At 48.2% G+C, this 15002-nt stretch overlaps 4 protein-coding genes across 4 annotated transcripts; 2 read left to right on the top strand and 2 right to left on the bottom strand.

Moving 5' to 3' along the window:
* Positions 1-525: 525 nt before the first annotated feature.
* On the bottom strand, positions 526-2817 carry DEU56DRAFT_978715 (WD40-repeat-containing domain protein; the record flags this gene model as incomplete). Its single annotated transcript, XM_041359715.1, has 5 exons — positions 526-894; positions 953-1183; positions 1235-1504; positions 1558-1626; positions 1684-2817. 5 exons carry the CDS (start codon positions 2815-2817, stop codon positions 526-528), a joined length of 2073 nt encoding a protein of 690 aa, XP_041211316.1.
* A 1882-nt stretch (positions 2818-4699) lies between these two features.
* DEU56DRAFT_167512 (vacuolar DHA amino acid exporter) lies at positions 4700-7019 on the bottom strand. The gene is made up of 10 exons (XM_041344866.1): positions 6629-7019; positions 6508-6574; positions 6324-6457; positions 6158-6264; positions 5596-6107; positions 5426-5539; positions 5284-5375; positions 5096-5229; positions 4912-5044; positions 4700-4849 (listed from the first exon to the last, which is right to left on the bottom strand). Exons 1-10 carry the CDS (start codon positions 6785-6787, stop codon positions 4712-4714), a joined length of 1590 nt encoding a protein of 529 aa, XP_041211317.1. The 5' UTR covers positions 6788-7019; the 3' UTR covers positions 4700-4711.
* A 1740-nt stretch (positions 7020-8759) lies between these two features.
* DEU56DRAFT_786956 (uncharacterized protein) lies at positions 8760-9220 on the top strand. Its single transcript, XM_041352393.1, has one exon. It carries the CDS (start codon positions 8825-8827, stop codon positions 9038-9040), a length of 216 nt encoding a protein of 71 aa, XP_041211318.1. The 5' UTR covers positions 8760-8824; the 3' UTR covers positions 9041-9220.
* Positions 9221-9818: 598 nt separating this feature from the next.
* DEU56DRAFT_786958 (kinase-like domain-containing protein) lies at positions 9819-11658 on the top strand. Its single transcript, XM_041352394.1, has 7 exons — positions 9819-10189; positions 10248-10600; positions 10659-10874; positions 10929-11047; positions 11097-11259; positions 11313-11518; positions 11573-11658. Exons 1-6 carry the CDS (start codon positions 9861-9863, stop codon positions 11495-11497), a joined length of 1365 nt encoding a protein of 454 aa, XP_041211319.1. The 5' UTR covers positions 9819-9860; the 3' UTR covers positions 11498-11518; positions 11573-11658.
* Positions 11659-15002: the final 3344 nt, after the last annotated feature.

Below are 15002 nucleotides of genomic sequence, written 5' to 3' on the forward strand. Positions count from 1 at the left end.
AAGAACAACCAACTAACACTCCCGGAAAAAGCCGCAATACATTATCCCCTCCCGTGACGGTTATGTCAATATCGGTGAATGTCTCGTCTTCCCTGTCTTTACGCGCAACACACTGACCCATTTCTCCTGGTTAGATTTCCGCAGGCATAACATTCAATGCACCTATGCAATGGGCGTAAACGGATAAATTGGTAATGTCACACTGACGATGTCTGAATCCATCTAATCTCCACCAAAATTTGAGCCACGAATATTCAGCTTGATTTTCACGAATCCCTAGTAATTGAACGTGCCTATGAAGGTTAATAAGTAGGTGTTGCAGTACTAATACAGCAGATCGCGGTAGTAGAAGGTGTATGCTGCTCCAAATGAATAGGTGACTCGCATACTATCCAACTACAGTACAGCACAGTAAATTGGGAGTAGCGGGGGTGTGATAATCGATGGAAAAATACAGAAAAGCTCGTACGAAACGACCAGGAAAGGAGGTCAAACTCAGATAGAAATCCAGACGACATGCTCGCGCTAAGAATCGTTGTGGAAGCGTCCGCGGGGGTAACAGATTTTGTCGAGGAACTTATGACAGGAACCTTGGATTGAATCCGAATCTGAGTCATGATCAGCGTGATAGGTGCCAAAGCGTGATGGTGACGTGTACGATGATGAACCTCCAACAGCTCGCACATATTGAGTTTTGCGTCCCGCTATTGCTGGAAATGACGGCCCTTCCTGCCACGACGAAGCTTGCAACAATGTACCGGCCTGTGCGACACCAGTTGGGGAGGATGGACTCGACTGTGACGAGCCGCCTGTGTGAGCTGCGCCAAGCTGAGGAGTACTGAATGTTGCCGATGATGACCCTCTCCTGCGTTTCGGTGTCATTGCGACATATCCCTGTAAATTCCATCTCTAGTAAGGATACAATTGTTGAGAAGATGTAACTGCAGCTTACCTGGAACCCGCGCACGGCATATACCTCAACGACCTCAGGACGTTTCATTGCTGGGGCCATGTTAACGGATGTGGGATTCTTCCTTCGAGTGCGCAATAGCCGTTTCCAAAGGCTGCAATTTTCTGCGCTCTCGAATTTAGCAGCGTGATCATCAGGTGGTGGGCTCTGTGCATTAACAAAAGATTCATCTCGTTGCTTTCCTTTATCCTTTTCTGATTTACTGACGCCGAGCTGAAGATTTACAATGAGGCCATAGTCTGCGAGAGCCGAGAAAAAACCTACATCATCTCTTTCATCTTCTTCGTCGTTTTCTACTGCTTGGGCCTTCCCATCAAGCGCTGGTTGGTTGGGTGTGGTTTGTTCAGGCTGTAATGGGGAGTTTGAGCGAGCACGGCGCGCCAAGAACTTTCGCTTGGGGCGTTCTCGCAATGGATCGGACTCATTTGTTGGCAGGTAATGTCGGGAGATCATGTTCCAGAACCGCCGAGCAGAGAACGGGTTGTGAGGCTGGGTGGGACTGGATGTCGCGGCAGGAAGAGATGTTTGGGACGACTACAAGGATTAATATCAGCACTGGGCCCTTTGCAGGACAAACACGAGTTTACCATGAAAAAATTATTGTATGGGTCATCGCGCATGTCCTCCATTATACCTCCACCCCCTGTAGCATCAGCCTGTGATGGACTTGTGAGCGTGGTGAGGCAATTGCATAGTCAAGTGTAATTACTGACGTCAAGGCAAGATGATATTGGAGAATCGGGTCGATTTTCATGCTCTGGATCGGGTCCAATTTCGCGCTGTAGATTGGTCTGCGGTCGAGTTTCCTGTTGTACAGCTCCAAGTTGACCTTGTGGAAGTATGGGCAATGTAGGCTCGGGAGCTATGTCATCTACCGTCCAGAGCGTAAGTTCCCCATAGTCTCCGCCATATGCTACGTATCTCCCGTCTCGAGAGAACGTCACACAATAAAAACGTTCGAAATATTGTCTTTGGGACTGGCAAAATGGTTGGCCGAGTGGCTGATGGGATTCTGCGTCCCATAGCTGCGCAACGTTCCATTCGCCTACACACGCTAGAACATTGTTGTGGGGCGAAAGTGCGACAGAATTCACGGTGTTACAGTGCTTGAAGCGATGGAGTAGTTTGCCCGAGGTGCTATCAAAAACGCGTGTGAATTTGTCGGAGGCAGCTGAGTAGAGTTTGCTGTTGTCCGGCGACCACACCAAAGAGGTCACAGTACTACCCATGCCCAGGCCTTTGATAGTGACAACAAGGCTGCCTGTTGTGCTGTCCCATATGCAAATTGTTTTGCCAAACGTCTCTCCGCCTGATGCAATTCTGTCGCCAGAAGGTGAGTACGCAAGAGCAAACACATGGATCTGCTTCGTGTCAATCGGGTCCACCTCCACTTCTCCACTTTCTGCGTCTCGAATCAGAATTATTTCATCGTGCGACCCACTGGCAATATGCCTTCCACTGGGAGACCATGAGAGTGATTGCACCCTGTCGCCATGACCGGTCCAAACACCTTCCATCATCTCCCCATCGGTGTTCCACCGCTCAACGCTTCCGTCCTCCCTCCCGCACGCAATTGTCTTGCCGTCTGGGGAAAGTGCCAGTGCATATATACCTCCGCCCTCGCCTCTCCACGGTTCCCCGACAACAAGTCCTGTGTCGCAGTTCCACTTCCGCATCGTGCCGTCCCAAGAACCACTCACGATGTGGATGTTGTCGTGCAAGAAGACAAATCCTTCAACAGCATTCTCATGGCCCTCAAATCTGTACTTTGAAGTTGGTCTGTTGGATTGCGTTGCGGTTGGAATATCCTTGCTATTAGCCCGCCTTGCGAGGAATCTAGCAGCCATAGCTTGTTATCGTAAGGAGTCTGGTGAATCAATTTAACTCTGACGCAGTTAGTGATCAATCATGGGCGCGACAGTTTGCCAGTCCTCACCAGGTTGTCTACTATCTTTTGTCTGGTAGCAAGCTGGCTATGTGGGTGAGTGGTTAAATATGAATTCCACAGGGTGGTACTAATTAACAGGTTCATGTGACGGTCGATGTTTACAGCCGAATATTTTACAGCATTTCGGCTGTAAACAGTGATGCAATCATTGGCTGGATGATGTCGGTTTTCATTGCATGCCGTTCTGATCATGTTAGTATGCCATGGAAAAGTACTGTCGACATTAGGCAAGCCTAAGATGTCAATAAATGGGTTAAAAATAGAGTGGAATTGGGCACTAAAGGTGAGTACACTGAGCTTCTGATGTTTGTACAGTATACTCTTTTCGTACTGGGCTGTGTCTTCTGATTGTCCCATCAGTTTCATGTTCGCTCCAGGCCCATCTCGCGTGTGACCGCGGAACACTATGCGCGTCTGCTCGTCTGTCCAGGAAGGAAGGAAGGAAGGATGAACAAATGCAAATCTTGATGTTGGTTGGAATGACGGATGTCTCTGCTCACTCTGTCCAATCAAATGCCACGATTGTTTTTCCTGTCCACACGCATGCACTGACTCCCTTTCTTAGTCGCATCTTAATCAATCGTCAACCCGAGCACACGTTTTTCCAGGCAATGCGATAGGGCTTTCGTTCAAACGTCGATGGTACTTTCTTTTCACGCCAGCTCAAATACTCCCGCTGCCACGATAACGCCAGTTATGGAACATCAAGCGTCTGCACAGTCTTTGAATGACTGATGCGGCCATAACGCGCAGCACACCGGCATATTATGGGAATGATGAGTTGTTCATGTCACGCTGTCAAGACTCTACTCCGCTTAACCTACACCGCTATTTACACTGCCAGGTGCGCTGATTTGAGGGCTTATCTCATGAAGCCCATGCGTTACTGAGTGACCTACCACTCATAACCTGTAAAATACACGATATACAAGTTTGCATTGATGTTGAGAGAGGGTTTGCAGGAGGGAAGAGTGAGAAAAGGCAAGCACAACAACATATAAGATGACGAGCGAGCGACCGCTGTGGTGAGCGTTTGGGATCCAAGATGTGGATAGGCACGTCTCTGGGCGTGTCAATGGAAGACCCTGCTTCAAGCGAATCGGGAAATCAAGAGCGGAGGAATGCATAATACTAGCCGGGCACAATTTGGGAGCAAAGTTTAAACTTGAAGTTATCACAACGCCATGGGCTCACTTCCCACTGGACACTTAGATATCACCAATCCGCACAACGTGATCGAGTGTCCTAAGAAAAGCATGAGATGCCTGAATCACGCTAACCTTTCCACCACAAATCACCACGCTTCCCGCTACAGACAACACATCTTTCGACGCAAGAGTCATCATCAGCTGTCAAGTACGCGTGCAGCGCATTTGTGAGCAGCAGGCTGTAACGTGGGGAATAACGGTCTGTGCTGAGACTGCGCTATCTCTTCGCCAATCACGGAGATCGGCTCTCAAAATGTGCCATCACTTTCGCGGTCTCTTCGCGTTTCCTTGTGGACAAACCGAACGCATCACCAGTAAGCTTGTCTATTGTTACCTGAATAACGAAGCAAGATAAGTAATTATTATTATTGATCCCACATATTAAGAAAGTGAAAGCACGCAATGGATTCCACAGTCGTCTTCACCTTACGCGGAAACCACAGCTTGTGCATCTTATCGACATTTAATTTGCGTGCGTCTAAAACTTACACAGAAGGTGAGCAGCAATTTGTCGCCCACCATGCTTTCAAAAGCTGCCTTTGTACCTGTTTTATCATATGAGTGTAGTACAAAATACGGATACATTCACTTAGTATTCAGCTCACGCTCCTCACTTTCCCTACGCCACGATTCTCCCTTACGCAGCACCAATATAACCAATAACTCCGTTACAACCAAGATCCCAGCCCACACAGTATACAATCCCCCATCTCCTAAAGCATTCTGCACGGAGAGTGGGCTAGCATCAGCATTTGTGAAATAAATCAGATATCAGGGAAACTCACTTGAAGCGGTATAGCAATCATCACCGAAGCAAAAGCCAAGGATCCTCGGAACGAGCTGTTTGTTGCCACCGCTGTACATGAGCGACCAGGGTTGGCATCAACGAGGTATGCCAATGTACCAGTATACATCCATCTAGAAGTAGAGGTTAGGGCAACAACGACAATCAATGACTGATCTACTGACATGGAGGTGAATCCAATAAGAGCGAGCATGATGCAAATGACGGCGACATTGACTTGCTTTTCACACACCCAAGCATAACCGATGACAGACGGAGGTAGCCACAGCATCGCCAGTGTCGAGCTTTCCAAGCGCATCTTCGGAAGACATCAGTCAAGAGTTTCGATGCAGGAGTAGAAAAAAAGGTTCACTTCTGCATACCACTTTCCTCCGTTCGCTTCCATCATCTTCGCAAGCACCCGGTCAGACCAACGCCCACCAATCACACTCCCAGCGATGCTTCCTTCACAGGAAATCAGTCTTCTGCCCCAATCCAGATTGCGAAGATCTCACCTAGGCCCAAGCAAAGCAAGACCAAGCCAACGCTAAACGCGTTATAATCATATACGTTGGCGAGAGTGCGGGCGCACGTATATGAAAGGCAATAGCTAAAACCGAAGACGAGTCCTTATCCCAAAATGGTGTCACTAACACCGTGTATAGGAGGCCAGCACTTCACTCACCATTAGCTATAAGAATTAAAACGTTATTCTTTCGCGACAGAATTCGAAAGTATGGTGGAAAGGGGTTTATGTCCCTTATTGACAGCCTGACATTGTCTAGCCCCGGTGTAGAAGCCACTGCTGAGCTATAGAGCTGCTTCTCGGTATCCTTGACCAATGTTTGGTCCTTACTGGGCTCATTCCCGGCAATGGTAGACTCGCTGGAACTCCGAACGGGTTCTCTGGAGGTAAGAGATCGTTGTAAAGCAGAGCGATACGAGAGGCTTCGTTCACGTCGGTATGTGTCCTTGAACAGGATGAGGAAGGACAAGAAGACGACTCCTCCACAGATAAGCAGAAAGTAGAAACTTGCACGCCAGCTGAAGGCTTGTGACAACGAACCGCCAAGTATAGGGCCGAGTGCGGGTCCTAATAGAGGTGCAGCATAGAAGATGCCCATCATGGTACCACGCTCACGAGGCTCGTAGATATCGGCCAAGGTCGCAGCCGAAATAGCCATGACAGCGCATGAACTTCAGGTGGGGAAGTCAATAGTGTTCAAGCTTTTTGGGTGGATGCTTACCCGGCAGCTTGAAGTGCTCGCATACCTATCATTACCTCGATAGTCTTTGAGAGCGCCAACGCAGCATTTCCTATCACGAATATAACGGAAGCCACCAAATAGACAGGCTATGATAAACGAGATCCACATTCATCAAGCAGATTAAGAAGGGTAAACCTGGACCAACCTTCCGGCCTTTTATCTCACTGACAGCGCTCCATAATAGCGGAAAGTTCCCTTGTACGAGTTGGAACGCCGCTAATGTCCAGCTTATCTGGCTACTTGTTGCATGTAGATCTTCCTGTATCAGAAAGTTCGAGGCTGCGAGACGATATCATTAAAAACTCATGAGGAAAAGACATATCACGAACGATTTTGAATGTTAGAAGCTAACGCAGACACCATTGTAGCCAGCGACACAATGCACAAAGTTATCGTCTACAGATGGTACAGCGTCAGGTTAGTCACAGAGTGCAAATGCTATACACGCACTTTTCTTGTACGAATCCACTGACGGGGATCGTCGTTGACTGTAACATGTTCAATGTCAATGATATCATTTGCGTCTGTGGACGCATCAACATCAGAATTTTGGCGTAGCGTTTTGTGTTCAGACACAGAAGGCGTGTTTGCCACGATTGGAATAGCCATGAGTCACAGATTGAAAAAGACGAAGCAGCAGAACTTTGAGCCTCTGTCCCAAGATCGATTACTTCTTATACAATCAAAGGGGCCACTTGCAAGGTAATCTTACGCTCTCCGAAAAATAGTGTGATACCGGTATGTACCGAGTACGTGTACGCACCTTGCGTGAAGGTGATCCTAGACTGGCTAGCCAAGTTATCGGAGATTGCGCCGACAGGATTACTGGCGAATCTGCTCCGGATTCCGAAGGATGTACGAATTTACTTCTCCTGCCGTATTCGAGCATCGCCGGTTACATGTTCAAGTTGGGTTTGTGTTGCAGCTTTGGTCTGAGCTTTCAAGTTCCCAGCCGAGTCCAATAGCACAACAACGATCCCTGTTCGAAGACCTTAGTATGGTGTCCACGCACAAAGAACAGAACCATTGGTGTACGGACCGCACATACGAACGACATAGCACGTAAACGACACCTGCCAGGATGTGAAGGTGAAGCGGCCTCCCGGATATAAGGTTATTCGGATGAATTAACATCATCTAAACGTATGGGTTTTGTCGCTCTCAACCTCGCGTATATCTCGCGATCGTGAATGAGGGGCTAAAATTGCCATAGTTTCTAAATATGACTCTGGCAGCTGCTATCAGTCACGTAAACACACATCATTTTCGGCGAAGAGAATGGGGATAAATGATAATCAATACAGTGAAAGAAGGTTGTGGGATACTGGAGTATTGCGATAAAGGCGAGTACAAAACATCGAGCACGTACCCTGTGCATCTTTCTGCGTGTGTCTTCGACACTGTTGCGTAATAAGATGCGTCATCCTCAAACCCGGCGCGTCTTCCCGATCTCCGATTGGTGCAAACACTTTAAACTCTTGGTCCATTTACACGTTCAGGCCGCTGTAGCTTATCTGAGATGGGGGTGAGAAGTGATGCCGCGGGTTGGAAGGAATGAAACGGGGTTCTACTTGTACGGGGGTAGTGGCTCCGTTGTTCTGTAGCCCCGTTGAGGTGAACGTTGAGACAAAAGCCGAAGAGACGCTGGATTAGGCGATAGTCTGGGAACGGACTTGGATGCTTAGTGGAGTGGAGATAAGAAGTGCATGCGAATGCAATGCCAAGGACTGGCTTACCTGAGGTTGGTTAGGTGCAATGATTGGAGGGTGCAATATCCGTGCCACGAGGTCTTAGAGTGTCTTGCTAGCCAAGTCCGAAGTCTTGATATTACTTGCTACTGAACGATATTACTATATCATCGGTGCTGAGATCTGATTCAAAAAGAGTTCGGATCATAAAGCCTGAGATACGCAGGTGAGTACTAACTTACTTGAGGAGTTGGTTGATGACGCAGAACTGGTTCTACCGAATAATGAACTGAAACGCGAAGGCATGTATGAAATTCCTTCCGAGTTGGCCGCTGTGGTTCGCGGGACAAACTTTAACGATAGACGGGAATGATACGCGCTGAATGCCAAGGAATAAGAAAAATTTACCGCAACCCTCACAGTTGAGATTTTGAAGTTTTTTCGACTGATGTGATACAGCCATTTCTCTCTCATCATGGCCAGTTCCCGTATGCAAATCACGTTGCCCACGCACAAACTTCATGGTCATTCGGCCGATTCCATGCTGTCTTCGAACGGCACGTATACCCTCGTTCGCAGTCCGCAGAACAGCCGCACATTGGTAAAGTAAGAATGTGGAAGCACAGACACAAGCTTCGAACGTCAGGGTTTTCAGTGATGAAATAGATCATCATGTAAGTGACACATACTAATAGTCGTACATGCACAATGAATGTAGCTTCGCCCAGCGTGCGCCGCCGTGAAAGTACTTGTTGTGACTTGGTTGAACCGTTCCATTGATGGAGGGGGCTGTGCAGCTTTGTTTGGCAAAGCCTTTGATTCCAAACAACTGTTGCAAATTTGCCATCGGGCCCATTGTGACACTACTTTCAAGCAAGCAGATGCATCTCACAAGAAAGACCTCGAACACTGCAAAAACCAATAAGTACCTCGGCTCTCCAGGATATGTGCACTCGGAATGAACAAGTCAGCTTGTCATGGGTTACCATCCTCATCCCTATGGTACGTATTATGCACCAACATCTATATCCTGCTTCTGGTTTGTAGTCCGAGTCCTATACGTGCCGATTATGAGACCTCGTATGCGAGGCAATTATTGGGTTTGGAGGATGCAGAGAATCAAGCAGCGCTGAAGAGGGAAATTAGGTATCCTTCTGTTGGATTCTACATCTAGCCACCGTGTGTGTCGTTGTGCAGCCCGAGGCCCCAAGTTAACGGTGAGCGTGCGCCGTGTGCTGTGTCTAGGGGTGGGTGACTCGTTTCCGAAGTTGTTCTCCAGGCGTTTTGGTTCATCCTACCAGCCAGTGCGATCTTCGCAGAATACATCATATGGGATCTCAGTGGAATGTCGCCTCGCGAGATATGAAACTCCACCAATGTGCGACTCTTTTTTGTGATCTCATATTCTTGTCAGCATCCGCTCCGGAATTGGACCACATAATTGATGATTTCCTCAAGTGACTAGATTTAATCAATGACTCGTAAGAAATTGCGCAGATCATCGATCAGCAGTGGCCATGCATACGAACGCTCATAGTGGGCGTGCCTACGCGTGACGCGTTGTGTGCGCACAGATACACGTCCAATATTAATTGGATCATCCTATCTCTTGAGACGCTTTATAAAGACCTAGGAAATTTTCACCCGCCGAATGTTTTGATGCGCCACAAGAAAGTGACGGGCAGGATGGCGAGCTACTCTACAGCTCCGTATGTGTTATCTGTTTTTCTGTGGGCACTAGTACTTCTATCCCTCCACTGGGCGCCCATTTGTTGTTCAAATGAGTCAAAACTCGTACCCATTAGCACACAGCTTTTGACTGTAGTTTCGAATCCAGAGCGATTGCGTTAGAACGCGTTTAATATGATTGGATCCGAGTCGTAACGTAAGTATGAGTCACTCATGGGCCCTTGTTTATTATTTATTGTATGCATATATCTCCTTAAGTATGCGAGAAAACTACGAGACTCATCAAGATTCACCGACTTCAGGTGATGTTTGTCGTAGCTAACTCACTTCGTTGCGCTCTACGGAAGACCATACATCGTACTATTCCTCGCTTTACTTCCACGTCTACATCACTAGCTCGCGATGTTCAAAGAACTTGGAACGATTTGCCGGTCCGTGTACAGCCTGAGATCAACGACAAAGACGACGGGGGACAATTTGTGTTTGACGAAGAGCCACTTGCGCTCTCGCCTGAGAAAGGTTTCGGATATTACCCCATCACCTTGGGACAGCAGTTAGGAGAAGGAAAGCTTGAGATTGTGAGAAAGCTTGGATGGGCCGGTCATTCCAGTGTCTGGCTCGCACGCACCCTGGGGTAAGTACATCTTTTTGTTTCCCGTCGAGTCTGCTCATCAGGATCACGGTCATTTCAGAAACGCATATCCAGCGAAATATGTTGCCGTCAAGGTTCTTACAGTCAACGCAACTGCAGGTGTGGTGCGAGGATTTTTATGTGAGGTGGACTCGCTTAGGACCATCAAAACGGCTAATCCTGATCACCCCGGCTACCAACACTGCCTTAATCTCTACGAAGTGCTCACTGATAAGAGCCGACACGGTCCTCACATATGCCTCGTCACCAACATTCTGGGAGAGAACATGCACCGTCTCGGCAGGCTGCAACCTAACAAGCGTGTATTCCCTCTTGCTGTCGCTAAACGTATAGTCAAACAGACACTTCTTGCTCTGGACTACCTTCACCGCGAGTGCGGCTTCGTACACACAGGTATATGTTCCAGCTCTGTTCAGTACCAAAGCCCGTAACTGACGACCTGATCTTTAAGATGTGAAACCAGACAACGTTCTAGTTTGTGTAGACTACGAAGATGAAGCCATAACTCGCGTCCTTCAAGAAACGCCATCCGCCACATATGAACCTCGTTTCGAACCCACTTTATCTCCTGATCCTATCATCACAGTCAAGACGCAGCCACTCCCCAATCTCGGTCTTCGAGAAGATGCGAGCAACCTCAAGGTTTGCTTGATTGATTTTGGTCACGGTTAGTGACCTGACATTTCGACAATGATTTCTCATCCTTCCCGTTGTGAAATAGCACTTCCCGCCAAAGAGCCCCTAGCGGGACTGGCTCAAATCGGTCTCCTTCGCGCACCAGAAGTTATTCTTGGACATGAGTGGTCTACACCCATCGACATATGGTCCATGGGGTGTTTGGTAAGATATAGTTTAATTGTGCTTGGTGCCATCACAGATGACCATCTAGGCTTTCGAATACCTGACTGGTGCACCTATGATTCTACTCTCGGAGTCCCCTTCCATCAGCATGGAGAATCTCCATCTTCAGAGAATCCTTGAACATATTGGTCCTTTCCCACCTAGCTTTTTAGAACGATGCCAACGCAGGGCTGATTTCTTTGACGAACAAGGTAAGGTTTCGCGCCTGCATCTATCAGCTGGCGGATTTGAAATGCTTTCAAAGGATCACTCCGCGTTCATAATCTGATCCCTCAATCAATGGAAAGTTGTCTCCGAGCATATAAGGTTATGGGCGAGAAGGATATATCCTCTGCTGCTGCCTTTATTCGGAAGTGTTTAACTATTGATCCCCACGCACGACCTACGGCCTTGGAACTACTAGACGATGAGTGGCTCAAAAACGCATGAGATGGCGGCGTGGACCTGTCGGTAGAATTCTGACTAGCCGACTGGGCTTCACACAACACTAAATATGTGCAATAGGAAGTAACAACGAAGTCTGTCAAGTGGTTTGTGTAAGATTGACGATGAACGAGCCTTAGACTGCTGACTTTTGTTTCAAGTATTTCAATGGTCCAATGTTCTCGTCGTGATCGCCTTCCTATCCATTAGTTGCTTACGACGCTTGTGCTGTATCTCGTGTATCACCACTCATGATGGCCACAATTATTATAAAGTTCGACACAGTTAGCTTTTGGGGCTTGTATTCATGCACTCTTTGCACCAGGACGTGGGGCTGCGTGTGTTTTGTATCTGAGTTCTATATCTTACTTTACAATTTAGAATACTCTTTCCCCGGTCCCTTTGCATCAATAAAGCTCCATTCTTGGTGTGTTGCAGGCTGCTACAGCCCGGCCTTGAAATCAGATGTCTAGAGCTCGAGCCATACTGTGTGTATATACATTCGCATAATGCTGTGTTATGTGTTGTGATTTGTTTAGTGTCGACAGGCAGACCAGAGAAATAAGATTTGTGACGTATAGAACCTGAACGGCCGCCCTGGCATGGAGGTGGTCAGGCACGCAACAGGCATGGGATGGTTGCATAGCGTGATCTATCAATATAGTACATACCATGTGCATGCACATGGGACAGCATAAGTTAGGCATAATATGTAAACACGTACGAGAGAAAAAATATCGAATCCCAGAGAGTTCCTTGGTCAAACGTCCTCATGACTGCATATGCGAAGCGGAGCGACGACAACCAAAGGAAAATCCGCAGCACTTAAATTCACAAGAAACGTCTCCCATTCCACCAGTTGAGGCTTGTGATTGTGTCGGCCGTTCTTCAGACCCTTGTGTCTGAGGCGCAGGTTGACCTCGTTGCTTCGAACCGTTGGTCTCTTTGCTACTTGTACGTTGCATAGCTGCAGCGGCTTCCGCGTCAGATTCAACGACAATGCCATACCTCTGCAATTTTTGTCGATGATATCAGAGGAGCAATGACGAGCCACTCACATCTTCATCGCGAGCAGCAGCTACATCGACGGTGCGTCTGGAAATCCCTACAGTAAATAATTTAAAATTCCAATTTCGTGGCTCGCGGGGTATTAGCTGAGGTGCATTTGCAGGTCGAGCGCCAAAGCCTATGTAGTCAAGCAAACGGCGCCAATGCAGGGGATTTGATGTGCTCGCAGGTGGAGCTGCATGGTTTGTATTGTTGCCGAAGAAGTCATTACCCTGTATCAGCGTCACGCAGTGAGAAAGAGCTCATGAACGAAAAGCTACACTGACATATTTCGCCGAGCCTTTGCTGTTCGCATGCTGTTCGGAGACGATCGGACGTGAGGGAAAGTTCTATAAAACAATTGAGCGAAGGTTAAGGTCGTTTGAAACAGACTGGCGCACATCTCTTGGTCGGGCTGGAGGTCCCTATAGGTAGTAAAGAAGTGAGATCAAGTGTGAAAGAGAAGCAGAACTGGCTTGCCTTCAACTTCCCGTCGAGCTTTGCATTGTCATTCATACCCTAAATAAGCCCAAATACGTTAAAACACAATGTACATGCACACACTAACTTGGTCACCACCTGCTGTTCGAGCGCAGCTTCTACGCTCCAAACATAGACTTTGGCATCTTTTCCAGCACTGGCAAAGTATTTTCCATCGGGGAACATGGCAAGAGCGACGACTTCGTCGTCATGCAAGAGTGGGTGTCCGACTGGCTGATTGGTCTTTAGGTCCCAAATGCGAACGGAGCAGTCATTTGATGCGCTAACAAGGTGGCTTTCATCAGGAGCCAGACAGAGGAATCTGACAGGATTGGTATGACCCCGAAGAACAATGAGCTCCTCCCCATCAATTGACCGCCATTGTCGGACAGTGGCATCGTATGACGCGGAGAAGATATGTGTGCCGTCCTTGGACCAACACAACGATGTCACAGAGTACTCATGTCCCTCGATCTCGACGAGCAGCTGCCCATCCTTCGACCACACGCGAATCATCTTGTCCTGACCGCCGCTGGCAAATTTGTCACCTTGTGAAGAGTATTTGATGGCATGAACCCAACCGTGATGAGTGTCTATCGGTGGTGCTATTTGCAGGCCAGTATCCGGGTTCCAGCGTCGTATGGTGCCATCGTTCGACCCACTTGCTATCTCCAGGGCATTGTGAGACCAATCAAGGCACCTCACTTGATCATTGTGCCCCTCCCATGGGTCGCCAATCACACTGCCCTTCTTTATATTCCACAGCCGTAGTCTGCCATCTACACTTCCACTCACGACCATCTTTTCATCCGGAGATAGCGCCATTGAGCCTATCCGTGCCCCAGGGCTATTCAAAGGCTTTCCTACTGGCTCCCCGTCTCTTTTCCACTGGCGAATTGAACAGTCTTCCGACGCACTCAGCACATTCACATTACAACTGGTGCCCAGGCAGGCAAGGCTCCATATGCACCTGGAGTGACCCTCCATAATGCACTTTGGCGCCAGGCTCCCTGCTGGACGTTCTCGTGCTGGTTTCTTCCATGATGTTGACCGTGTATTGTGGTTGACGAAGTAGGACTGACCGAGTGGTGAGATGTGCCATTCGCATCCGGCAACAACAAGTTGTCCGGCATAATCTATGTTCATCCATGAGTTTCTCGCTCATAGTGGGACTTTCTTCGCTCACCTAGTCGTACTCCTGGTAAAGGTCGATTTGATGAAGACAAGAGAAGTGTGTCGTCGTGATAAAATGTTCCACCATCCAACATCTTATGCTGTTTCCACTCAGGAGGGAGTGCTTCATTCCCGCCTGCTTCTTGTTAAGTAAACCAGTGGGTATCACAAGGCTGTTGATCACCTTTCCACAGAGCGTCCTGGCGGTGCTGTGCACCATATGGTGGTGGTTTATTTTCTCCCGCTCGAAGAGGTGTAGCACGCGCTGGTGAGTCTAACACTTCTCTCTGTATTGCCGACGTGCTTGACTCAGCCTCTTCGTTGAGCATGACCCTGGTCGAGAAAACAACAACGTGCTTGACAGACAATTGAACGAGAGGTCGAGCACGGTTTTACACAAAATAAGAGTCGAGAGCGATAAGAGATGGTGGATGTGACAAAGAGATCTGCTACTCGGTCGATTTTACATGATGTAACGTTATATGGGCCTTATTGACTGTGAGAACGCATGGCAGTGAGCTAATCCTTAATTGACCCCGAGGCACTATGAAATAACATGCAGTTGCCAGTCACACGCACGCTGGAAAGTATCACCAAAGTAGAGGGGAATATGTGGTATGTATACAGAAAGTAGTAGCTTGAAATTCAACGCCAGAATCGAGTCATCAACGCATCACCATCCTATCCCCAATCAACACCCCGAGACCCCATGCGGTGTCCGGTTGTGCACCCTTGTCAGTGGTCACAACACCACAAACCGGGCCGCCCACCTCCTGCTTGGCCACGTTCCCATCAAACATCAAGTTCTCCT

This window comes from Suillus clintonianus (assembly GCF_016758775.1).
Source record: "Suillus clintonianus strain FC179 chromosome Unknown DEU56scaffold_16, whole genome shotgun sequence".
Lineage (NCBI taxonomy): Eukaryota > Fungi > Basidiomycota > Agaricomycetes > Boletales > Suillaceae > Suillus > Suillus clintonianus.

Coding starts and splice junctions, on each gene's coding strand:
- DEU56DRAFT_786958 (XM_041352394.1), top strand. CDS start 9,861: ATGTTTGTCGTAGCTAACTCACTTCGTTGCGCTCTACGGAAGACCATA. Junction 10,190..10,247: donor TGGCTCGCACGCACCCTGGG/GTAAGTACATCT, acceptor CGGTCATTTCAG/AAACGCATATCCAGCGAAAT. Junction 11,260..11,312: donor TGATTTCTTTGACGAACAAG/GTAAGGTTTCGC, acceptor ATGCTTTCAAAG/GATCACTCCGCGTTCATAAT.
- DEU56DRAFT_786956 (XM_041352393.1), top strand. CDS start 8,825: ATGAACAAGTCAGCTTGTCATGGGTTACCATCCTCATCCCTATGGTAC.
- DEU56DRAFT_167512 (XM_041344866.1), bottom strand. CDS start 6,787: ATGGCTATTCCAATCGTGGCAAACACGCCTTCTGTGTCTGAACACAAA. Junction 6,575..6,628: donor AGTGGATTCGTACAAGAAAA/GTGCGTGTATAG, acceptor TACCATCTGTAG/ACGATAACTTTGTGCATTGT. Junction 4,850..4,911: donor TGATTGCTATACCGCTTCAA/GTGAGTTTCCCT, acceptor CTCTCCGTGCAG/AATGCTTTAGGAGATGGGGG.